Source organism: Salmo trutta, chromosome 29, assembly GCF_901001165.1.
Source record: "Salmo trutta chromosome 29, fSalTru1.1, whole genome shotgun sequence".
In the NCBI taxonomy this organism is placed as follows: Eukaryota; Metazoa; Chordata; class Actinopteri; order Salmoniformes; family Salmonidae; genus Salmo; species Salmo trutta.
In genome coordinates this window covers 25,886,979-25,909,822 of record NC_042985.1, presented here as the reverse complement: position 1 = coordinate 25,909,822, position 22,844 = coordinate 25,886,979, and the positions used below count along the sequence as shown (strand labels likewise).

At 41.2% G+C, this 22,844-nt stretch overlaps 1 protein-coding gene across 1 annotated transcript; it reads right to left on the bottom strand.

Annotated features, from left to right (window-relative positions):
- Positions 1 to 413: 413 nt before the first annotated feature.
- On the bottom strand, positions 414 to 18,361 carry LOC115167239 (aquaporin-9-like). The gene is made up of 6 exons (XM_029721446.1): positions 18,217 to 18,361; positions 16,715 to 16,841; positions 9,015 to 9,152; positions 8,674 to 8,792; positions 7,195 to 7,412; positions 414 to 2,363 (listed from the first exon to the last, which is right to left on the bottom strand). The coding sequence occupies exons 1-6, from the start codon at positions 18,331 to 18,333 to the stop codon at positions 2,201 to 2,203; spliced, it is 882 nt and encodes a 293-aa protein (XP_029577306.1). The 5' UTR covers positions 18,334 to 18,361; the 3' UTR covers positions 414 to 2,200.
- Between the last annotated feature and the right edge of the window lie 4,483 nt (positions 18,362 to 22,844).

Genomic DNA, 22,844 nt, shown 5'->3' with positions numbered 1-22,844 from the left:
TAGATAGATAGATAGATAGATAGATAGATAGATAGATAGATAGATAGATAGATAGATAGATAGATAGATAGATAGATAGATAGATGATAGAGCGAAATCATGCCTCATCTATTCTCCATGACATTACATAAGTATTTCCGATTGCTGCCTTTCTAAAATGTTTTATTCACTCCACAATGCGCTGGGTGACTAAGTGGTTGTACTTAGTGACCGTGACCGGTTTTCTGGCCTGTTATTTTTAGGATTGCGTACAAGTAATATGGAATAGCTTCCAGTTACTACCAATGCACTTATTCCAGTGCTAGTGGAACACAGTGGTTAGTGACAGTTTCTCATTGAATGTGTGTTACTTCCCTTAATCAGTAGACCATTAATAATGTGGATTGATTGATCAAAACAGACTATGAAAGAAATACACATAAAATGTTTATTTTTGTAAAATCTACATTACAGTTGTATAAATTACATTATTACCTTCACAAAAAAGTAACTTTTATCAAATAGCATCTGTGAAAAATAGTGTGAGTAAAAGTGCCTTTTATCTTTTTTTAAGCCAAGTGAAGCAACAAAAAAACAACAACCATAAAACATTGTACTCCTCCAAAGGTTGAATCTAAGGAGAATCAAGCTAACATCATGTAGTCATCCAAAGTACATGTTGCAATTTTTTAAACAAAAAACGAACTACAGTAAGAAACTACAGCAACTAAACCACTAAGTAACAAAGGTGTAAAATAATAGAGAAAATCATTTCTAAAGAGCTTTATTTTTCCCTACGAATTATATCTGGTTTAGTAGTAAGCCACATACAGGTTATAAAATGCTATGTGTTTCATTGGTGAGGGCTCTTCTGGGAATAGGGAACTAGTGTTCCTCTGCCCACCCATGTTCCTCTGCCCACCCATCACTAAATAACATCACTAGGATGGAAGGACTTGGTTCATTTGAGTGTTTTTGTCTGAGTTGAAGGGCTCTATTCTTGAAAGTTGTACTGATGTTATTCTGTTATTGTCCAGTTCACTATTGGTCATAGTGTAGGAGTTCCTCAGTGGTTAAATCCTAGTCACATCATTGGAGGAATAACGTAATGATTACGATAAACAAACAATTTTTATACATTCCCATATGGCCATTGGCCAGTGGGGTAAACTATCTCTCATTGGACTCTTCATACAGTATATTGTTTATTAAAACATTTCAATGCTAGGTACTGTAGATACTAGGCTTCCCTACTAATGCTTCTATGAAAATGTTCACACATGACAGCAGGAACGTTATATAAGAGGAAATAAAAGTCAGATAAAAATAATTTAGTAGTGCCGTGTCACGATACACAGTTCTGTGCTCAACGAGAGAGAGAGAGTACAAACTGAACGGTGGGAGGCTCATTTCACACACATTAAGGCTGTTTTTTCTGCACTCTAAAAATAAAAGCTAGGAAAAAAGACTATGAGCATTTCAAAGCACAAATACATAGATGTGTGCTAGCTATAGCACACATGCAGTGATGAGGCTGTGTGCCGCAGCAGGCAGAGCGATTCACACAACTGTAACAAATAGATGGATGAAGTGAAGCAGAAGACAGAAGACACTCCAGTGAGGGTACCATTAAACTAGCTCAATGACTAAAAAGTATACACACTTCCTTCCTTCCATCACAGAAACTGTTACTGGCTATTTTCTATGTTGTTAATAACATTTGCCATCAATGTGGTTATTAATAACATTTACCATCACCTCTGCCTGAAAGATAGAAAATATTGAGACGGTTTCAAACTTGGCAAATTCCTCCTGCAATGAAAAATAGCCCTATACAAGAGATGCAATATAAATTATTAAAAATCACTGTAGTCAGGAACTATCCTCAGAGTAGAATGGATAGTCTGAACACCTGATGTTGATGATGTCATGGGCTAGTAAACATGCCTGAGATCTCAGCTTGTGGTTGTGAATTTAACATTAACATTGTTTGTGTTTTTTATGTTTTGGCTCAATTGGCATTCTTTCAGCGGACCTGTCCATGAGAGTGCAGAGACTGAGACCTGACCTCAGGTCCCTTAGACAGAGGAAATGACTCTAGTGCAAGCAGAGAAGGTTGTGTCAAGTGTGGCCTCATTGAGGTGAATGTTTAGCCTGTTGAGGGTTAAAGGGGTCGGAAGCTGCCAAGCCTCAGTACCATTGGGGCTCATGGCCTCTCTGTCTAATTCAGGGTGACCATCTCGTATTTGTCCTTGACGTTGTTCTCCCCCTGTTCCTCAGGCTCGGCATGGTGCACCTCGATGAACAGGAAGTAAACGGCAGCCCCCACCACTCCTCCCACCATGGGCCCCGCTACTGGGATCCACCACCAGCAGCCTCCAGCACTGCACAGACAAGAGGAGATTTATATACAGGGATTCAGGAGTTTACATTTGACTTTATAGTGAGTAAGTTAAAATAAACATTTAATACCAAATACACTGGGTGTACAAAACATTAGGAACACCTGCTCTTTCCATGACATAGACTGATCAGGTGAATCCAGGTGACAGCTATGATCCCTTATAATGTCACTTGTTAAATCCACTTCAATCAGTGTTGATGAAGGAGAAGAGACAGGTTAAATAATACTTTTTAAGCCTTGAGAAAACATGGTTTGTGTATGTGTGCCATTCAGAGGGTGAATGGGCAAGACAAAATATTTAAGTGTCTTTGAACGGGGTATGGTAGTAGGTGCCAGGTGCACTAGTTTGAGTGTGTCAAGAACTGCAACGCTGCTGGGTTTTCATGCTCAACAGTTTCCCGTGTGTATCAAGAATGGTCTACCACCCAAAGGACATCCAACCAAGTTAACACAACTGTGGGAAGCATTGTAGTTAACATGGGCAAGCATCCCTGTGGAACGTTTTCGACACCTTGTAGAGTCCATGCCCCGACGAGGGGGTGCAACTCAATAATGTTTTGTACACTATCTACAGTGTAAATAGTGGTCACCCACGTTAAAGGGACATTGCAGTCAAAAACATGATTTACCAGTTTTTTTTATGATATCTCCACACTATGAGGTTGAAATAACACTCTAAAATTGTGAAAATTATTATAATGCCCTTTAAGAGTAAGAGATTATTGAAAACATGCTTGAAATTTCAGCCTGTTCAGGTGGGATGGAGTTTTTGGCCGACAGCATTAAATCATAATCTAATCTAATTATTCGGACCAATGACTTGTACCTGCATATGTATCCTCCTAATTTGAAGGGGTAAGCAGGGATCATCCTATCCGCCAATCAGGGATGTGTATGAAAATATATTTACATTTGTATCAACACGACCACACAATCAGACAGCATAATCGATAGCAAAAGGGGCTCAGGGTAATAAATAGTAAAAAATATATTTGCTGTTATTTTCATGAAATAAACACACACAGTGATTTATTAGACATACAGTGATGATTTAAAATAAATTGAAAAAGACTGCATGGGGCTTTAAAGCAACCCAGGAACATAACATGGTCTGGGGTACGCTACTGTACATTACACAGGAGGTTGGTGGCACCTTAATTGGGGAGGATGGGCTTGTGGTAATGGCTGGAGCGGAATCAGTGGAATGGTATCAAACACATCAAACACCATTCCATTTTCTCTGTTCCAGCCATTATTATGAGCCGTCCTCCCCTCAGCAGCCTCCACTGGTACATTGGGAGCAGATTCCACTACTACCTTTTGTTTATTTATACAGTAAGACTCCCTGGATAGGTTCTCTCTAATCTCCACCTCTCACTACTCTACTCTCTTTCTTAATCTGCCTGCTAGTATATTGATCCGACTATACATAAAGTTGATCTGTTCCCACTCCCCACCAATCCGTTTCTATAAATGCCTAATTCTAATTGTGCTTTACAAATTTGCTAGTTATCTTAATAGCGGGTAATAGTCAAACTCCAACCTAAACAGCTCTCTGCTACTGTAGCCTACGTAGTACATGTCCTGATTCTGTCCTGAACTGAGCGCTTGATCACCTCAGGGCAACTCCCTGATAGAGATTAGCCTCCCTCTGCTGGTACTGACTGGTTGGATCCTGTGGGCAAAAGGGACTGAATTACCAGCACTGACGTGACAAGGCCCAGGTTGGAAAATAGACAGTGTCTGAACAGGCTGTGTTTAGCTGCTAAACTACCAGGGGGTGGATGCAGACTACAGGACTGGTGGATTAGGGTGTGTAATCTATGGGCAGAGCCAGGTTGACTAACCATATCCCATAATCAGGCCTGAGGACAGACAGACACACTGGGTCACACGATGACGTCTCATGGACATGGCACCCTGCCAGCTCTTCCTACTGATGTCAAAGGAAGGTGCCACTGTACCTGGTCGTATTGCTTTCAGCTTCCTTACAGAGATTCAGTGGATGTGATGTATGGTGGATGGAATATACACTTTAAATCCTACTATCACCCTTAGACATCTCTATCTTAACATTGTGATTACAGCTGTGTGTGCTGCTAAAATGTCTGAGATTTAAGGGATGTATTTAAACTTATATTTTAAACGGGCAGATTACGTCAAATTTGACAGTATGATGTAAATCTCAGGACCGCAGGTTTATGTGTGCATTAGAGAGAACTAATGTTAAATGTATACATATACGGATAATCCCATATAGACATAGGATCTTAATTTGAGTCAGTTTGCTACAGAAGGAAATGAATCCTGCAGCAACAGGAAATTATAATTCATGGGCATTTTTGTAGGGGTTGATACATTTTTCGAAATATGGGCGTAATACAGTCTTTAATCTCAAAGTGGAAATTACAAACTTTAGAAACCTTTTTAAACTTCAAATACACTACAAGTTTTAAATGTCCTGCATTGCAGGAGAGTTCTCCTACAACAGGGTGATCAAATTAAGATCCTACATCTGTATGCGAAACATCTGGTAAGATGTAGTGTGAACACGGTATAAAGTAGTGGGTCAAATACTGTATGTCAACGTTTCCCACCCCAGTAGGGGACCCCCAACCATTGCACACAATTGTTCTATTCCAGCTCCAGCACTCCTGATTCAGCTTGTGATTTAACCAACCAGCCCCTTGAATCAGGTGTACTGTGCTAGTGCTGGAATAGAACAAATATGTGCAAACGTGGGTTCCCCAAAGTGCAGGTTGGGAAACTGTTGACTGTGGCCATTAGATCAGACAGCGCCATCTACTGAAGAGAAGTCTATAGTGCACTGGCAGAGAGGTCCCTCATATATATTTAATTTTTAATTTTTAATTTGAACCTTTATTTAACCAGCTAGGCCAGTTGAGAACAAGTTCTCATTTACATCTGCGACCTGGCCAAGATAAAGCAAAGCAGTGCGACAAAAACAACAACACAGAGTTATACATAAAGAAACGTACAGTCAATAACACAATAGAAAAATCTATGTACAGTGTGTGCAAATGTAGAAGAGTAGGGAGGTAAGGCAATAAATAGGCCATGGAGGCGAAATAATTACAATTTAGCATTAACACTGGAGTGATAGATGTGCAGATGATGATGTGCAAGTAGAGATACTGGGGTGCAAAAGAGCAAGAGGATAAGTAACAATATGGGGATGAGGTAGTTGGGTGTGCTATTGACAGATTGGCTGTGTACAGGTACAGTGATCGGTAAGCTGCTCTGACAGCTGATGCTTAAAGTTAGAGAGGGAGATATAAGATTTTTACAATTCGTTCCAGTCATTGGCAGCAGAGAACTGGAAGGAAAGGCGGCCAAAGGAAGTGTTGGCTTTGGGGGTGACCAGTGAAATATACCTGCTGGAGCTCGTGCTAAGGGTGGGTGTTGCTATGGTGACCAGTGAGCTGAGATAAGGCGGGGCTTTACCTAGCATAGACTTATAGATGACCTGGAGCCAGTGGGTCTGGCGACGAATATGTAGTGAGGGCCAGCCAACGAGAGCATACAGGTCGCAGTGGTGGGTAGTATATGGGGCTTTGGTGACTGTGATAGACTGCATCCAGTTTGCTGAGTAGAGTGTTGGAGGCTATTTTGTAAATGACATCGCCGAAGTAAAGGATCGGTAGGATAGTCAGTTTTACGAGGGTATGTTTGGCAGCATGAGTGAAGGAGGCTTTGTTGCGAAATAGGAAGCCGATTCTAGATTTAATTTTAATGTAAGTCTGGAAGGACTTACAGTCTAACCAGACACTTAAGTATTTGTAGTTGTCCACATATTCTAAGTCAGAACCGTCCAGAGTAGTGATGCTAGTCGGGCGGGAGGGTGCGGGCAGCAATCGGTTGAAGAGCATGCACTTAGTTTTACTTGCATTTAAAAGCAGTTGGAGGCCTTGGAAGTACCAGGGACCCAAAGTACCAGGGACAGCTTTGAGGAGCGATGGCAGAGAGAGGGAGTCTGCCTCTGACAGTTGGACACACAATGGTGCCATTTTTCTTTTACATGAAGCATGGAATATTTATGTGCGGAGAAAGAATCTTACTCTGCCCACTCACCTCTCCATATCCTTCACGTTTATCTTACGTAACTCTTCTTTAGCCCAGCTCTCGTTGTTAAATAACTGCTTGTGAATTGCTTCCCCCAGATTTCTCTGGGTACTATAGAAGTTTGCATGGCAAAGTACAGACATTGTAACTAATGACATTTTTCTGTTATATGAAGCATGGAATATTTACGTGCGGAGAAATAATCTTACTCTGCCCGCTCACATCTCCAAGCCTTTTTGAAAATGCAGGAGATACAAGAGGTTGCTAAAATATTGATTAAGATTGTCAGAAGAAGAGATAGAGCGATAGAGCTGCATACTCCTGCTCTTCCTGAAGGAGAGAAGGAGGCCAGGCCACTGGTATTCACTCCCATGTTTCTCACACTGCGTGCCTAACTCCCAGCCACTGCTGGGGAGGAGGACTGAAAAGCCGAATAATGTGCCTGCATCTCCGCTTGGCATGCCCAGATCAGAGAGGGGCTTTCCTTTCACACACACACACACACCCACTCTGTTTCTGCATATTTATGAATCTTTCAATGTTCTACTGTAAAGTGAGCATGGGCTGTTTGATTTTTTTGGAGAAAAAAGCACATTTTCAATTTCAAAGGGTTTCAGGGCAAAAGGCATCTAACAATGTTTGTGAAATTCTACTGTACTTATGGAGGCCATCCAGCTCTCATTTGTGGGACTTGTCTTTTCTCTAGTATAAGCATTGTTGGAAATTACCGGAACACCTCCATGCCCCATCCAGCCACAGCAGTGAAGAGCCTTGGGCCCAGATCTCTGGCAGGGTTGATGGGATAGCCACAGTTGAGTCCCATGGACACTCCGATGGCCATAATGATCAGGCCAATGCACAGTGGCTCCATCCCTTTAGGAGCTCCAATGTTCTTCCCATCAATAATGGCCAGAATGCACAGGATCAAGGCAGCTGTTCCTATCACCTGGAGACAAGGCATCAACCATGAGTTTGAGATAGCAATGATCAAAATAGATAATTGACAGACATACAGATGTAGGATCTTAATTTGAACCAGTTTGCTACAGCAGGAAAATAATCCTGCAGCATCAGGAAATGTGAATTATTATGTAGATTATAATTAAAGGGATAGTTTTCCCAAATTACAAAATTACATTTTGGTTTACTCAACCTGTAAGCAGTCTATGGACAAGGTATGACAGCAGTCCATGCTTTGGTTTAGATTCCCTGGCAGTTGCTGGCATCGTTTCCAAATGCTAACAGCCTTTTTAAACAATGAATACACTGCAAATTTGCATTTCCTGCAGTGCAGAACAATTCTCAGCAACAAAAGAGTGATCAAATTAAGATCCTACATCTGTATTCAGTATATTCATCATCACTACAAAATGAACAATCTGTAGCTACTGCTCATGCTGTCACTGTGATGCTTCCACCAATATTGAAAAGACAGCCTCTCATAATAGCATAACAGTGGTATTCCTTGTAGCTTTTTATGTAATGGTAGATGATAATAGGAGTTAGATACCAGACAGTGACAGGGGGAGAATGGCTTGTTGTTATGGTCTGGGTTTTATAATGACTGTCTGTGGCCAGCAGGACTAATTTGCTGTGATGACCTGACTTCTTTTGCCTAAGCCTATAATGGGGCTATATATCTTGTTGCTTAGTCACTTTATTCCTAGCTATATGTACATATCTACCTCAATTACCCACCGACTCGGTACTGGTACCCCATGTATATAGCCAAGTTATCATTACTCATTGAGTATTTATTATTACTTTTATTATGTGTTATTACTTTTCTATTATTTCTCTATTTTCTCTCTCTCTGCATTTTTTTTATTTTTGGGGGGAAGGCTTAGTTACTTACATGCACATGACTGATCTAAATGCATTTGGGGGACCGAGGGGCGGCTGTAATCGGCCGTGATCGGGAGTCCCATAGGGTGGTGCACAATTGACCCAGCGTTGTCCAGGTTAGGGTTAGTTTGGCCGGGGTAGGCCGTCATTGTAAATAAAATGTGTTTTTAACTGACTTGCCTGGTTAAATAAAATAAGAAATGTGCACATTCACTTATATTCATACTATTACACATGTACTGGCATGTTCTAGCTCAGGGACTTCAAACATAAATCAGGGTGTGTGCCTGTGCGGCTCATATCATTCAGTAACAAAGAGGATTAGGATATGGTTAGATAACCATTGATGGTGCATCTCTCACCTGGTCTACGAATCCTCCAAGGACTGAGATGTGCTTGGCAGGGTAGGATGCCCATATATTAGCTGTGGCATTGACGCCAGTAACTTGCATAACTCCTCCTGTGTGTTCCATTAAGGCATCTATGGAAAAGAGAATAATAGAATTAGGCATTGAGTTTTCCCAATAATGTTAGTGTTAGAAATAACCTATAATGTTCCCACTCCAATAATGATCAATACCTTTCCATTCAAATATCACACTGGCTAAATGCTATGAATATGGGTTCCATTTAGAATCTCTGCATTAATGTGTATGATCATAATGAGGATGATGATGATGGACATGATGACAGTAACACCTACCATAATACAACCCATAGACAGCACAAGATCCAGCGAAGGCACCCAGGAACTGTGCTGCCACGTAGACAGGGAACTTCTTTATAGGCAGCTTGCCCAGGACCACCATGGCCAGAGAGACTGCTGGGTTCACATGAGCCCCTGGAACAAAGGTTAAAACTGGAATTGAAAACAAGGTTCAAGCTTATGTAGAAAGCCCGAGACACATTAATTTGTAACCACTATCCTTATCTAGTGGATTCAACCATAGACACAATTACGGCACAACACTAGGCGGGGCCCGAAGTGGGGACTGAGGCTCTGGGTGACCTCAGCGGGGCAACACTGCTGGGGGTTTCAGAGTGCCCCAAACACTAATCCCCAGCCTTGTTCACTAACTGTGGCCACAACAGCCGGCTGAAACATCCGATCGGAATTGGGTCTGACATAATCTGCCTGAATCTGCTTAAGACTCGCGCAAACCGCATGTTGTTGGAATGACACACCTCCGCTAACAAGGGTGCTGGTTTACTCTGCCTGTAAATTAGCATCGCAGACATAGGAGTGAAAAGAAGTGGGGGGAAACAGAAGTGTGTTGTGTTCCACTTGGAGAGACTAGGCTGGCTGGAAAGCAGAGTGCCCCGCCCCCCTACACCACACTAGAGACCCATGCCCCAGGAAAGCTCATTAGTCCAATACCTGTGATCATCATCAGAGATGTCACCTAACAGTGTGAAGGCTTCTCATCCACACATGGGCCCCAGGGTTGAATGGCCCAATCATGCAGTAAATGTTAATATACTGTAGCCTACTACACACTCCAACAAGAATAGCACACATACTGTAGTACTGCTCTACTGCAGCTATATACCGTCTCCATCATTACCCACTGAACCAGGATCTAGATCCTCTCTGTCAGAGTGATCAGCTAGTCTGTAATGAAGCAAAGAGGGTTGGAGACGAGAGACTTGTTCTACAGTTCCATTCTTCCTCAGTTCCATTATTCCTCCATATACTACCCACCACTGCGACCTGTATGCTCTCGTTGGCTGGCCCTCGCTTCATCTTCATCGCCAAACCCACTGGCTTCAGGTCATCTAGAAGTCTTTGCTAGGTAAAGCCCCGCCTTATCTCAGCTCACTGGTCACCATAGCTGCACCCACCCGTAGCACGCGCTCCAGCAGGTATATCTCACTGGTCACCCCCAAAGCCAATTCCTCCTTTGGCTGCCTTTCCTTCCAGTTCTCTGCTGCCAATGACTAGAACGAACTGCAAAAATCATTGAAGCTGGAGACTCATATCTCCCTCACTAACTTTAAGCATCAGCTGTCAGAGCAGCTTACAGATCATTGCACCTGTACACAGCCCCTCTTTAAATAGCCCACCCAACTACCTCATCCCCATATTTGTTTCTTTTTTTTTCTCCTTTGCACGCCAGTATCTCTACTTGCACATTCATCTTCTGCATGGCTATCACTCCAGTGCTTAATTGCTAAATTGTAATTATTTTGGCACTATGGCCTATTTACTGCCTTACCTCCCTAATCTTACTTCATTTGCACATACTGTATATATACTTTTGTATTGTGTTATTGACTGTACTTTTGTTTATTCCATGTGTAACTCTGTGTTGTTGTTTGTGTCGCACTGCTTTGATTTGTCTTGGCCAGGTCGCAGTTGTAAATGAGAACTTGTTCTAAACTGGCCTACCTTGTTAAATAAAGGTGAAATAAATAAAAACTAAAAAATCATTTTTGCTCAAGGAAGCTCCTCCAAACATGGCATAAATGTTGGCCCCCCAACATCTGCTGTAGCTGTAAATCAGGCCCTGAGGATGAGGGGTGGTCCTGGGTTGAGATTTAGAGACACAGCACAAAGGCTAAGCTCACACTCTGCCAACACTGGATTTTCTAAGATGAAAGCACATTGAGTATGGCTCATATAACACTCATATTAGCTCATATGCTACAGTGTTCATATTATCCCGGGGGTGGGCATTAAAAGCTCTAATCACATCGTTGCTCTTTTATGTCCCAATTGTGATGGAAATTACCACGGAAATTTCAAATTACAACTCATCATCCCCCATTACGTAAAGCCTCGCTGAGACATAATGAAACCCTTGATTGATGATTAAAAACCGCTCTCCACCTTGCTCAGCAAGCTCACCTAAGACAGCGTGACATTTAAAAAGTGATTCCTTCTAATGTTATCCCTCTGTGTCATTGCTGCCGAAGCGATAGGGAGAGGGCTCTCCTTGCTTTAATCTTTATGGAATGTACCCAATAAAGTTCCCCTGGACATGAGGACACACAACTTCAGCCTTGTAAATCTAGCCGGCACACTTCATCCTCTGACATCAAGAAGCAGCCAGGCATTAAGAATGGGTAATCGAGCTATTACATATTTCTTCCATTTCCTCTGTGCCTCTCCCCAAGTTAGGGTAATACTAAATGGTGCCCACGTTGAGTCCAGACTGCTATGGAATACTAACATGATGTTCTCTGTATCATTTTGCCATGTTGCTGAGTCTCTAGTGATGACCTAGGTCTCCACAGTCCATTTATGTTACTGTATGTGGACTTTTCCCCAGGACACAAGTTAGGGTGATCCATGAATGTACTCTTTACTTTCTCTCCTGTGATCTACAGTTGAAGTCGAAAGTTTACATACACTTAGGTTGGAGTCATTAAAACTCGTTTTTCAACCACTCCACACATTTCTTGTTAACAAACTATAGTTTTGGCAAGTCGGTTAGGACATCTACTTTTTCATGACACAAGTAATTCTTCCAACAATTGTTTACAGACAGATTATTTCACTTATAATTCACTGTATCACAATTCCAGTGGGTCAGAAGTTTACACATCCTGTGGCGTTCTGCATTAGCATCGAACAGCTCCCGTGATATGCAACTTTTCAGGGAAGTTAGGAACAAATATACACAGGCAGTTAGGAAAGCTAAGGCTAGCTTTCTCAAGCAGAAATTTGCATCCTGTAGCACAAACTCAAAAAAGTTCTGGGACACTGTAAAGTCCATGGAGAATAAAAGCACCTCCTCCCAGCTGCACACCGCACTGAGGCTAGGAAACACTGTTACCACTGATAAATCTACAATAATTGAGAATTTCAATAAGCATTTTTCTACGGCTGGCCATGCTTTCCACCTGGCTACCCCTACCCCGGTCAACAGCCCTGCGCTCCCCACGACAACTCGCCCAAACCTCCCCCACTTCTCCTTCACCCAAATCCAGATAGCTGATGTTCTGAAAGAGCTGGAAAATCTGGACCCCTACAAATCAGCTGGGCTTGATAATCTGGACCCTCTCTTTCTAAAAATGATCTGCCGAAATTGTTGCAACCCCTATTACTAACCTGTTCAACCTCTCTTTCGTATCGTCTGAGATTCCCATAGATTGGAAAGCTGCTACAGTCATCCCCCTCTTCAAAGGGGGAGACACTCTAGACCCAAACTGCTACAGACCTATATCTATTCTACCCTGCCTTTCTAAGGTCTTTGAAAGCCAAGTTAACAAAGAGATTACCGACCATTTCGAATCTCACCGTACATTCGCCGCTATGCAATCTGGTTTCAGAGCTGGTCATGGGTGCGCCTCAGCCACGCTCAAGATCCTAAACGATATCATAACCGCCATCAATAAGAGACATTACTGTGCAACCATATTCATCGACCTGGCTAAGGCTTTCGACTCTGTCAATCACAACATTCTTATTGGCAGACTCAACAGCCTTGGTTTCTCAAATGATTGCCTCGCCTGGTTCACCAACTACTTCTCCGATAGAGTTCAGTATGTCAAATCGGAGGGCCTGTTGTCCGGACCTCTGGCAGTCTCTATGGGGGTGCCACAGGGTTCAATTCTCGGGCCGACTCTCTTCTCTGTATACATCAATGATGTCACTCTCTCTGCTGGTGATTCTTTGATCCACCTCTACGCAGACGACACCATTCTGTATACCTCTGGCCCTTCTTTGGACACTGTGTTAAGTAACCTCCAGATGAGCTTCAATGCCATACAACACTCCTTCCGCAGCCTCCAACTGCTCTTAAATGCAAGTAAAACTAAATGCATGCTCCTCAAACGATCGCTGCCCGCACCTGCCCGCCCATCCAGCATCACTACTCTGGACGGTTCTGACTTAGAATATGTGGACAAATACAAATACCTAGGTGTCTGGTTAGACTGTAAACTCTCCTTCCAGACTCACATTAAACTTCTCCAATCCAAAATTACATCTAGAATCGGCTTCCTATTTCGCAACAAAGCATCCTTCACTCATGCTGCCAGACATACCCTCGTAAAACTGACCATCTTACCGATCCTCGACCTCGGCGATGTAATTTACAAAATAGCCTCCAACACTCTACTCAACAAATTGGATGCAGTCTATCACAGTGCCATCCGTTTTGTCACCAAAACCCCATATACTACCCACCACTGCGACCTGTATGCTCTCGTTGGCTGGACCTCGCTTCATACTCGTCGCCAAACCCACTGGCTCCAGGTCATCTACAAGTCTCTGCTAGGTAAAGCCCCGCCTTATCTCAGCTCACTGGTCACCATAGCAGCACCCACCCATAGTACACGCTCCAGCAGGTATATCTCACTGGTACCCCCAAAGCCAATTCTTTCTTTGGCCTTCCAGTTCTCTGCTGCCAATGACTGGAACGAACTGCAAAAATCTCTGAAGCTGGAGACTCTTACCTCCCTCACTAGCTTTAAGCACCAGCTGTCAGAGCAGCTCACAGATCACTGCACCTGTACATAGCTCATCTGTAAATAGCCCATCTGTCACGCCCTGACCATAGAGAGCCTGTTTAATTATCTATTTTGTTAGGTCAGGGTGTGACTTGGGTGGGCATATCTATGTGTCTATTTCTTTGTTGGCCTAGTATGGTTCCCAATCAGAGGCAGCTGTTTATCGTTGTCTCTGATTGGGGATCATATTTAGGCAGCTCTTTTTCCCACCTGTGATTGTGGGATCTTGTTTTTGTGTAGCTGCCTGTGAGCAGCCCAGAATGTCACGTTTCGTTTTCTTCTGTATTGTTTTTGGGGAGTTTCATATTTATTGAACATGTGGAACTCTAAGTATGCTGCGCCTTGGTCTCATTTCAACAACGGGCCTGACACCATCCAATCTTCCTCATCCCCATACCGTATTTATTTATTTATCTTGCTCCTTTGCACCCCGGTATCTCTACTTGCACATTCATCTTCTGCACATCCTACCATTCCAGTGTTTAATTGCTTTACAGTAATTACTTCGCCCCCATGGCCTATTTATTGCCTTACCTCTCTTATCCTACCTCATTTGCACATGCTGTATATAGATTTTTCTACTGTATTATTGATTGTATGTTTGTTTATTCCATGTGTAACTCTGTGTTGTTGTATGTGTCGAACTGCTTTGCTTTATCTTGGTCAGGTCGCAGTTGCAAATGAGAACTTGTTCTCAACTAGCCTACCTGGTTAAATATAGGTGAAATAAAAAAATAAAAAATAAACATACACTAAGTTGACTCTGCCTTTAAACAGCTTGGAAAATTCCAGAAAATGATGTCATGCCTTTAGAAACTTCTGATAGGCTAATTGACATCATTTGAGTCAATAGGAGGTGTACCTGTGGATGTATTTCAAGGGCTACCTTCAAACGCAATGGCTCTTTGCTTGACATCATGGGAAAATCAAAGGAAATCAGTCAAGACCTCAGAAAGAAATTGTAGACCTCCACAAGTCTGGTTCATCCTTGGGAGCAATTTCCAAATACCTGAATGTACCACGTTCATCTGTACAAATAATAGTAAGCAAGTATAAACACCATGGGACCACGCAGCCGTCATACCGCTCAGGAAGGAGACGCGTTCTGTGTCCTAGAGATGAACGTACTTTGGTGCTAAAGGTGCAAATCAATCCCAGAACAACAGCAAAGGACCTTGTGAAGATGCTGGAGGAAACAGGTACAAAAGTATCTATATCCACAGTAAAACGAGTCCTATATCGACATAACCTGAAAGGCCACTCAGCAAGGAACAAGCCACTGCTCCAAAACCGCCATAAAAAAGCCAGACTACGGTTTGCAATTGCACATGGGGACAAAGATCGTACTTTTTGGAGAAATATCCTCTGGTCTGATTAAACAAAAATAGAACTGTTTGGCCATAATGACCATTGTTATGTTTGGAGGAAAAAGGGGGAGGCTTGCAAGCCGAAGAACACCATCCCAACCGTGAAGCACGGGGGTGGCAGCATCATGTTGTGGGGGTGCTTTGCTGCAGGAGGGACTGATGCACTTCACAAATTAGATGGCATCATGAGGCAGGAAAATTATGTGGATATATTGAAGCAACATCTAAAGACATCAGTCAGGAAGTTGAAGCTTGGTCGCAAATGGGTCTTCCAAATGGACAATGACCCCAAGCATACTTCCAAAATGGCTTATTAAGAACAACAACGTCATGGTATTGGAGTGGCCATCAAAAAGCCCTGACCTCAATCCTATAGAAAATTTGTGGGCAGAACTGAAAAAGCTTGTGCGAGCAAGGAGGCCTACAAACCTGACTCAGTTACACCAGCTCTGTCAGGAGGAATGGGCCAAAATTCACCCAACTTATTGTGGGAAGCTTGTGGAAGGCTACCCGAAACATTTGACCCAAGTTAAACAATGTAAAGGCAATGCTACCAAATACTAATTGAGTGTTTGTAAACTTCTGACCCACTGGGAACGTGATGAAAGAAATAAAAGCTGAAATAAATCATTCTCTCTACTATTATTCTGACATTTCACATTCTTAAAATAAAATGGTGATCCTAACCGACCTAAGACAGGGAATTTTTACTAGGATTAAATGTCAGGAATTGTGAAAACTGAGTTTAAATGTATTTGGCTAAGGTGTATGTAAACTTCCGACTTCAACTGTACCTGACAACAGGGATGGACATCATCTCCCCCATTTTTCAAACAATGAACAGGTGAACATGTGGATGTGAGGACATCCATGGAGCCATAACACACAGTTACCCAGACATGTGGGAAGTACATGTTGTCCTTTAAGAGTTTAGTACCTGAGAACAAAGAGAGCCAGACATCCATGGTCAAAGTTCATGGCAAAGTAAAGCCGTTTCATCAAAGACAAACAACCATTGGTGACCTTTGAGTCCTGCTCACATATTTAACCCAAAACCCTTTTTAATATTAAGATCCTTTAATTGGTCAATTGCACAAAATTTGACTTCTGCTTTTAACCCCTCTGAGACACACACGAGCAGGTTTTTGGAGAGGTGCAGGGGGCTGCCACACTGGGCACCCGGGGAGCTGTTGTTGTGGGGGGTTAAGTGACTTGCTCAAGGACAACGGTACACTCTTAAAATAAAAGGTGCTATCTAGGACCTTAAAGGTTTCTTCGGCTGTCCCCATAGGAGAACCCTTTGAATAACTAGTTTTGGCCTTTGTACAAAGGGTATAATGACGTAAAAGGACATATACAAAAGAGGATATAATGACATATAAAGGCCTGACCTATAAAGTGAGGTGCTGACCAACTGAAAAGTCTCAACACTAAACACACATGTTGGGTTGCAACTTCAATCATACTGCAAAATCAACTTTTTGGGATGTTAGAACACTGTATGCTGGCTATGTGCAGAGTGGACTGTAGAAATGGATGTTGTGAATCCAAAGTTATGTAAAGGAGGCATGGTATTCACCTGACACTCCCCCAGCCACGTAGACGGCCATCATCACCCCCAGAGTGAAGCCGATGTGGATGGTTAGGGGTTCTCCCAGAGCTCCCTTACTCAGCACTGTCTGGGCCACCGAGCCACATCCAAAGAGCTGGGACGGAGACAGAGACAAAAAACAAATGCAAAAACATGTTGGCAGGAGGAAGAAAGAGTCATTGTTTTTTCATTTCTAATTATGCACGAAAGACTAGTCCTCTTGTTCTACAGCCTTCATTTCTAATTAGATGGCCTTTTAGATCAGTGCGTTCCCCCTGAACCCTGTAAGAAGAATGCCATAGAAGATGTCCCATTTGAAGCATGGGAAATGATCATTCATCCTTTCATTTTTTTTATTAGAAGGACAAGGAAATCAAAACAAAAGTGTTGAAAGAAGGATTTTGTCCAAAAATAGCTGTTTCTGTTGTGAGAAGTGGATTAGTCTGTTTATGTTGTGCCGCTGATCAGGATGACCACTGACTCACTGAGCCCACTGAGACTGAGCCTCAGTAAGCCCAGCCACTGAGCTGTGCCACTCAGACAGACAGGACAGGACAAGGAGGTGAACCTAGAGGGGACAGGTGGAAGGCAAAAGACAGGTCAGCTTATTAAGGACCCCTGTAGATGTCACTGCAGTGAACAGTGTTTCCCTCCAAGCTTGGTGATGATGGGGAAATATGTGTGTTTTTACAGCAGTAATAATGCAGAGAGAGAGAGTGTGTATGTCTGTTAAGGGGAAAAATGAACTGTGAATTGGACCAGGTGGTCTACGTTATGCTAATGGCATCTCTGTATTCAGTGTAATATAAATCTATTCTCATTCTATATCAAATCACTGTATTCATTGGCAAGAAGATTGCAATTGATAGGGGGGTATGCTTTAAAAATGTATTAAATATTGATGCTATCATATGATGATTTTCAGCCTACAAGCAACATATAGGGTAGCCTTGTTCATCAAATAATGAAGCTTTGCGGAAATATAAAGATGTGCAGTATGCTACATAAATTGGGTCTATTTATTCACAGATTAGATACATTCTAAAGAAATATGAATGTCAAATCACTGTGATGATCATATGGAATGGTGCATGGTGCATGGTGCATAGTGCATGGTGCATGGTGCATGGTGCATGTCAGTAAAGGTTTATTGTATTTGATCATGCTTTTCTTTATGTCTGAAAACACCAAGCATCCCATTAATTCTCCCCCTCTTATCCTCCACCTGTCAAACTTGCCATTACTACATTCTCTAGATGTCTTAATTATCTCCCAAGGAGTTTCTCAGACCAGAATTATGGATACATCAAAGAGAAGCCACATTATCAGGATATATTAGTCAGCACCTATACATGTCAAAACATGATATCCCTGTTGACAGATCAAGTCCCCTGAGAACAATTCTGACACCTTATTACCATATTGTTGCAGCTTTAAAGCAGGCTATTAAATGACAGTCAGATGATGAGGGATAGTGTCCATGTACTTACTATTAATACGAATATCCCCAGAAATTCTGCCAGGAACTCTTTGATGATGTCCTTCCTCAGGGCACATTGCTCCTTCATTTTTCTTTTGCCCTCAAGTTCCATATTTCCCGCGGACATCTGATGTCTCACTCTTGTCAGGACAGACAGTTGATAAGTAGTGTGAGTGTGAGCGTGAGCATGGGCGTCTCTCCGGTAGTTTAGGATATAACCACTCCTCCCTTAGTAGCCTACTACACTTGTATTATGTACACTCGACTGACATGACCTGTTAATCTTTTTTCTTCCTTGAAACTGTCCCCCATCACCACCGCTACCGCCAGGGGTGCACTCATTGGATCTAAGTGCTTTATTGGACAATAAGTGTTTGATTGGTCAATATTGACTTCAATGGTCAGCAGTTGACTGATTGTGGACAGTGCGTATTTATACGCACAAATTTTAGACTGTGTGCTTTTACTCATAACTTGTCTATTTTCGATCAACAAAGTCATTATTTCAAGTTGTAATTATATGGTTGATAACACTGGGCACAAACTGGTTGAATCAACGTTTTAACGTAATTGTGGTGTGGAATCTATGTGGAAAATACATTGGATTTGAAAAAAGTAAATAATCTAAACTGTTGTTTTGAGGGTGGAATTTCAACCACAGGATTTTGCAATCATTGTAACGGATTTTCAGCATAGACAAACATTGTATTATATATGTTGAATTTGTACATTTGAAACAAAGTCAGATCTTCAAAGTTATATCCACTATCAGAAAAAAAACTATAGGCTGAGCAGCACTTCCTACTAGAGAGTTGATCTCTCTATAGCTATTCATTTGGTCTCCAATCCAGGGTTTTAACCAAGCCCATTTTACCATTGCTATTTGTCACTGAATACTAACAATGTGCTAATGTGAGAATGATTATTGAGAGATCTCTTAATAACTCAATTCACTGTTGCTATCGAAATCATTCCAAAGGGTAGGTTTAACAGAGTTAAACAGCTATTGTTTCAATTCAACTCATGGTTAAACTTAAAATAGACAATACACAATACATATAAGTCTATGGTTTCAAACTTTGGTTGATTTCAAATGTAATCTTCAAGTTAATCATTACTATGTTGGATTCACGTCTCCATCTCAACTAAAACTTAAAGAATAGGACTAAATCAAATCAAACTTTATTTCAAGTGTATTTAAAGTTTGATTTGATTAGATTTAGTCATATTCTTTAACTTAGATTTTTGGTTGAGATGGAGATATGAATCCAACATATCTTCATTTGTAGACAAACTGAAATTAAAGCCAGAGTAAGTCAGTGGCACAGATGGAACTATCCAAGCAGAAGATACATCTCCTTCAAATGTTGATATCTGGTTGCGACTACCAAACACAGTTCAATATCACTTTTGAAATACAATGAATATTATCTCCAACTCAACCAAAAATAAAAATTTAAGAATGGGATTAAGCCAGTGGCTCAGATGGAGCTCTCCAAGCAGTACATACATCTCCATTAAATGTTGATTTTTGGTTGCATTGTCAACACAATTCAATATGACTTTTGTAGTACAGTAAATAGACTAATGTTAAGGCTGTCTTACAAACAAATGTAACATTCAACCTTAAAATGAATAACACATCCATGGCCACATTTTGAGATGAATTTAACTATAAATGTGTTCTTATGTAATCATATAAAGCGTGCATGTTCAAGATAGCATGCAGAGGTGATCACAGGTCTGTGGAGATCTTCACAATTGCTGTAATAATCTGCACAATTTCTCAAACGTCATTGATCACTTGCACTATGTACTTTAATGTAATCTCAACTGCAATCCATCAAGGTCATTTGGTTCTGATATTAGATGAAGCACAGTGATAACACATTAATCTCTTGTATAAACCAAAAATTTGACATTGTTTTTACATTGGAATTTGGTTGTGATTTTAGATGGTTGAAAGCGTAATGATAACACATTGGAAATTCAACAAACTTTTTGCTGTCTTTTTGAGTGGGTGAATTGTAATCTCATTAATCAATGTCTAAACCAAATATTTCTCAATTATACACGTTGAAATGACATGGTGTGCCCAGTGGGATGTTGAGCATAAAATTATGTGGATTTTGAGGGAATGCCATGGAATAGCAGTAGCCTAGCCTGTATGGTAATGTGACTCATTTGGCTATACATGTGTGTTGTTAACAATTCATGTCTTATCATATTGACCCATTTTAATTTCATGAATCCATTTGATGTTCATGAGAATATGGTGTAGAGCCAACCTCTGTCCTCTTCTGAGAGAGTTGGGTTAGGGTTAGGCACTTAACCCTAGGCACTTATCAACAAACTCTCACCTCTCATGTCAGAATTAGACATTCATCCATGTTTCTCAAACATCACATTTCGAAGTTGTTCCAAATGTCTAATTTCGAAGTGTTTAAGGTTAAGTTTAGGCATTAACTCAGAATGTTTGTTAGGGTTACGTTTAGGGATCAACTCCGAATTCTTAAGGTTAGGCACTAACTCCAAGTGGTTAAAGTAACTGTAAAGGTTTGGGGTAGGCTTAATCAATATATATCAAAACAACTCTCTATAGCTGGATTCGAACATGCAACCTTTGAAACCAGTCGCAGATGCTCACGAAACCTGCTTGAAGGTAACATCGCTCACTGTTGCCCCTAGTGGCCGTTTTCCACGTCATCTCCCAACATTCTCAGATGGATGGATGTTGAATACTGACTTGTATCACGGGTGACCTGCCTGCACTTATATCAGGGGTTACTGCCTGCACGTATATCTGATACGTTTCTTCAATCACCTATAGAGCAATGCTATTCAGATAATTCAATAGCTATTTATTTCATAGGGAATATAAATCCCCTCGAGTCTTTTGACCTTTTAAACATTGGTATCATATAGGCTACCTTCTGATCAATCAAGTTGCCACCAAAGGAAATTATAACTAGGATCAGAGTGTCATGTTACTGTGTTAGACCGAGTTCGGAGTTGATGTTCTGTCCAACAGAGGGAGCTCAATGAACAGAGAATGAGTGGAGTGGTAGCAGGGAGGTGACACTGTCTCCATGTATGTCTTATCTTCTGCTCCCTGTAGTCTTTTAAAAGGAGAGGCGACAGGTAGAGGATGGGATGTTTTGGTTGCATTAATCAATGTCACTTTTTCGTCTATGTCGTCTTTGATGTGAAACAGACACGTTAGGAGTGTCGCCCATGCTGTGAAAAAAGTGAGCTGTGGTGATGGAGAAAAAGCACCACTGCGGGGTATTTCCAAATTATACAACTCCGTCCACTTTTTTTTATTCTATCAGCCGCTTCTTGGATTGTCAATATATTCAAGGCATGTGGAAATGTCACAGTAAGAATTTATCTTCTCCACTAGATAGATGTCCAACAACAGTAGCCTATAGTCTATTTTATAGATGTTCATCAATAAGTAGCCATTAGGTTGGAATAAATAAATAAAAAGTGGGATTATCCAATATGTTATTGCTAAAAAAAGCTATCAAGAACATTGTATTTTAAGAGAATGAAATTCTACATTTAGGCCTTGTGGATTTCCTAGTAGGCTACCTTATTAAATCATTTAATGTAGCCTGTAGATGTATTATCAAAACATGGAACCACATGAGAGAGCTGAAATAAACTCACCCAACCAACATTATAAAGGCTATACCTTATATTTTTGGCCGTAGGCCTAAATCTCCGTGATGAGAGATTACTCGTGCCGGTTTAAGAGCTTTGCTTCCAATCACTCGATTTATTCATACATTTAAAATGTAAAAAAAGTTTGACCCAATAGCAATAATGCGATGTCAGTCATTTTTGGTTTTATTAGTTAACTGTTTTAACCCAAAATTCTTATAGCCCTATCTTGAGTTGTGAGCAATTGCCTAGTAGGCCTACCACCACTCCCGAGGTGTAAATATCCGTGTAATTCCTTATGTTTTTGAGACATTGCTTGAGCCGACTTAAATCGTTCAAATGTGTATTGGGAAGTTTGAAGTGAATGCTAACAGGGTATTATCACCACAGGAGAGATGCCTCTCATCAACAGACTAGGAAATAATAGTGATGGCTTTAAATCCACACTAAATAACATCTTAAGACCTTGTGGGGATGGTGTAACAGGCGAGTTGATGAAATGTGTGGCAAACGGACCTTATTCATAGACATCACACTTAAATATGACAAGTGTAGCTAAAGAATAAATACATTATGTCATTCGGGTTTGTTCTAAGTAGTCCAGCATCAGGATTAATTCTTATGCTTCTTATCACCTCTTATGGAAATAAGGTCACTGGTATTTCATTAATAGATTGAAGTGTTAGCTACAAAATAATTATCCGGGTACTTAAAAATACTCTATACATTTGCCTATTATAGACCCATATCTGGAGAGAAAAAAGTTCAGAATCTCTCTTTCACACTTTTCCATATAAAGAAGGTTCGTTTACTTAATTAAAGACGCACGGTGGAGTCTTTACAGCTCAAGTCTGTGCATGTTGTTTTTATTAAAGAGCCGTTTAAGGAATTGCTTTCACACTTACCGTTTACCAAGGTGTTTAATTCTCTCGTAAATACCACAAGCACCACTTCTCCAATATAACATCTTAC

Excerpts from the sequence above, each read along its gene's own strand:
- LOC115167239 (XM_029721446.1), bottom strand. The coding sequence starts at position 18,333 with ATGTCCGCGGGAAATATGGAACTTGAGGGCAAAAGAAAAATGAAGGAG. Across the intron at positions 9,153-16,714 it reads CGTGGCTGGGGGAGTGTCAG|GGGCTCATGTGAACCCAGCA; the intron begins GTGAATACCATG and ends CCTTTGTTCCAG. Across the intron at positions 7,413-8,673 it reads TTGGAGGATTCGTAGACCAG|GTGATAGGAACAGCTGCCTT; the intron begins GTGAGAGATGCA and ends CCTTGTCTCCAG.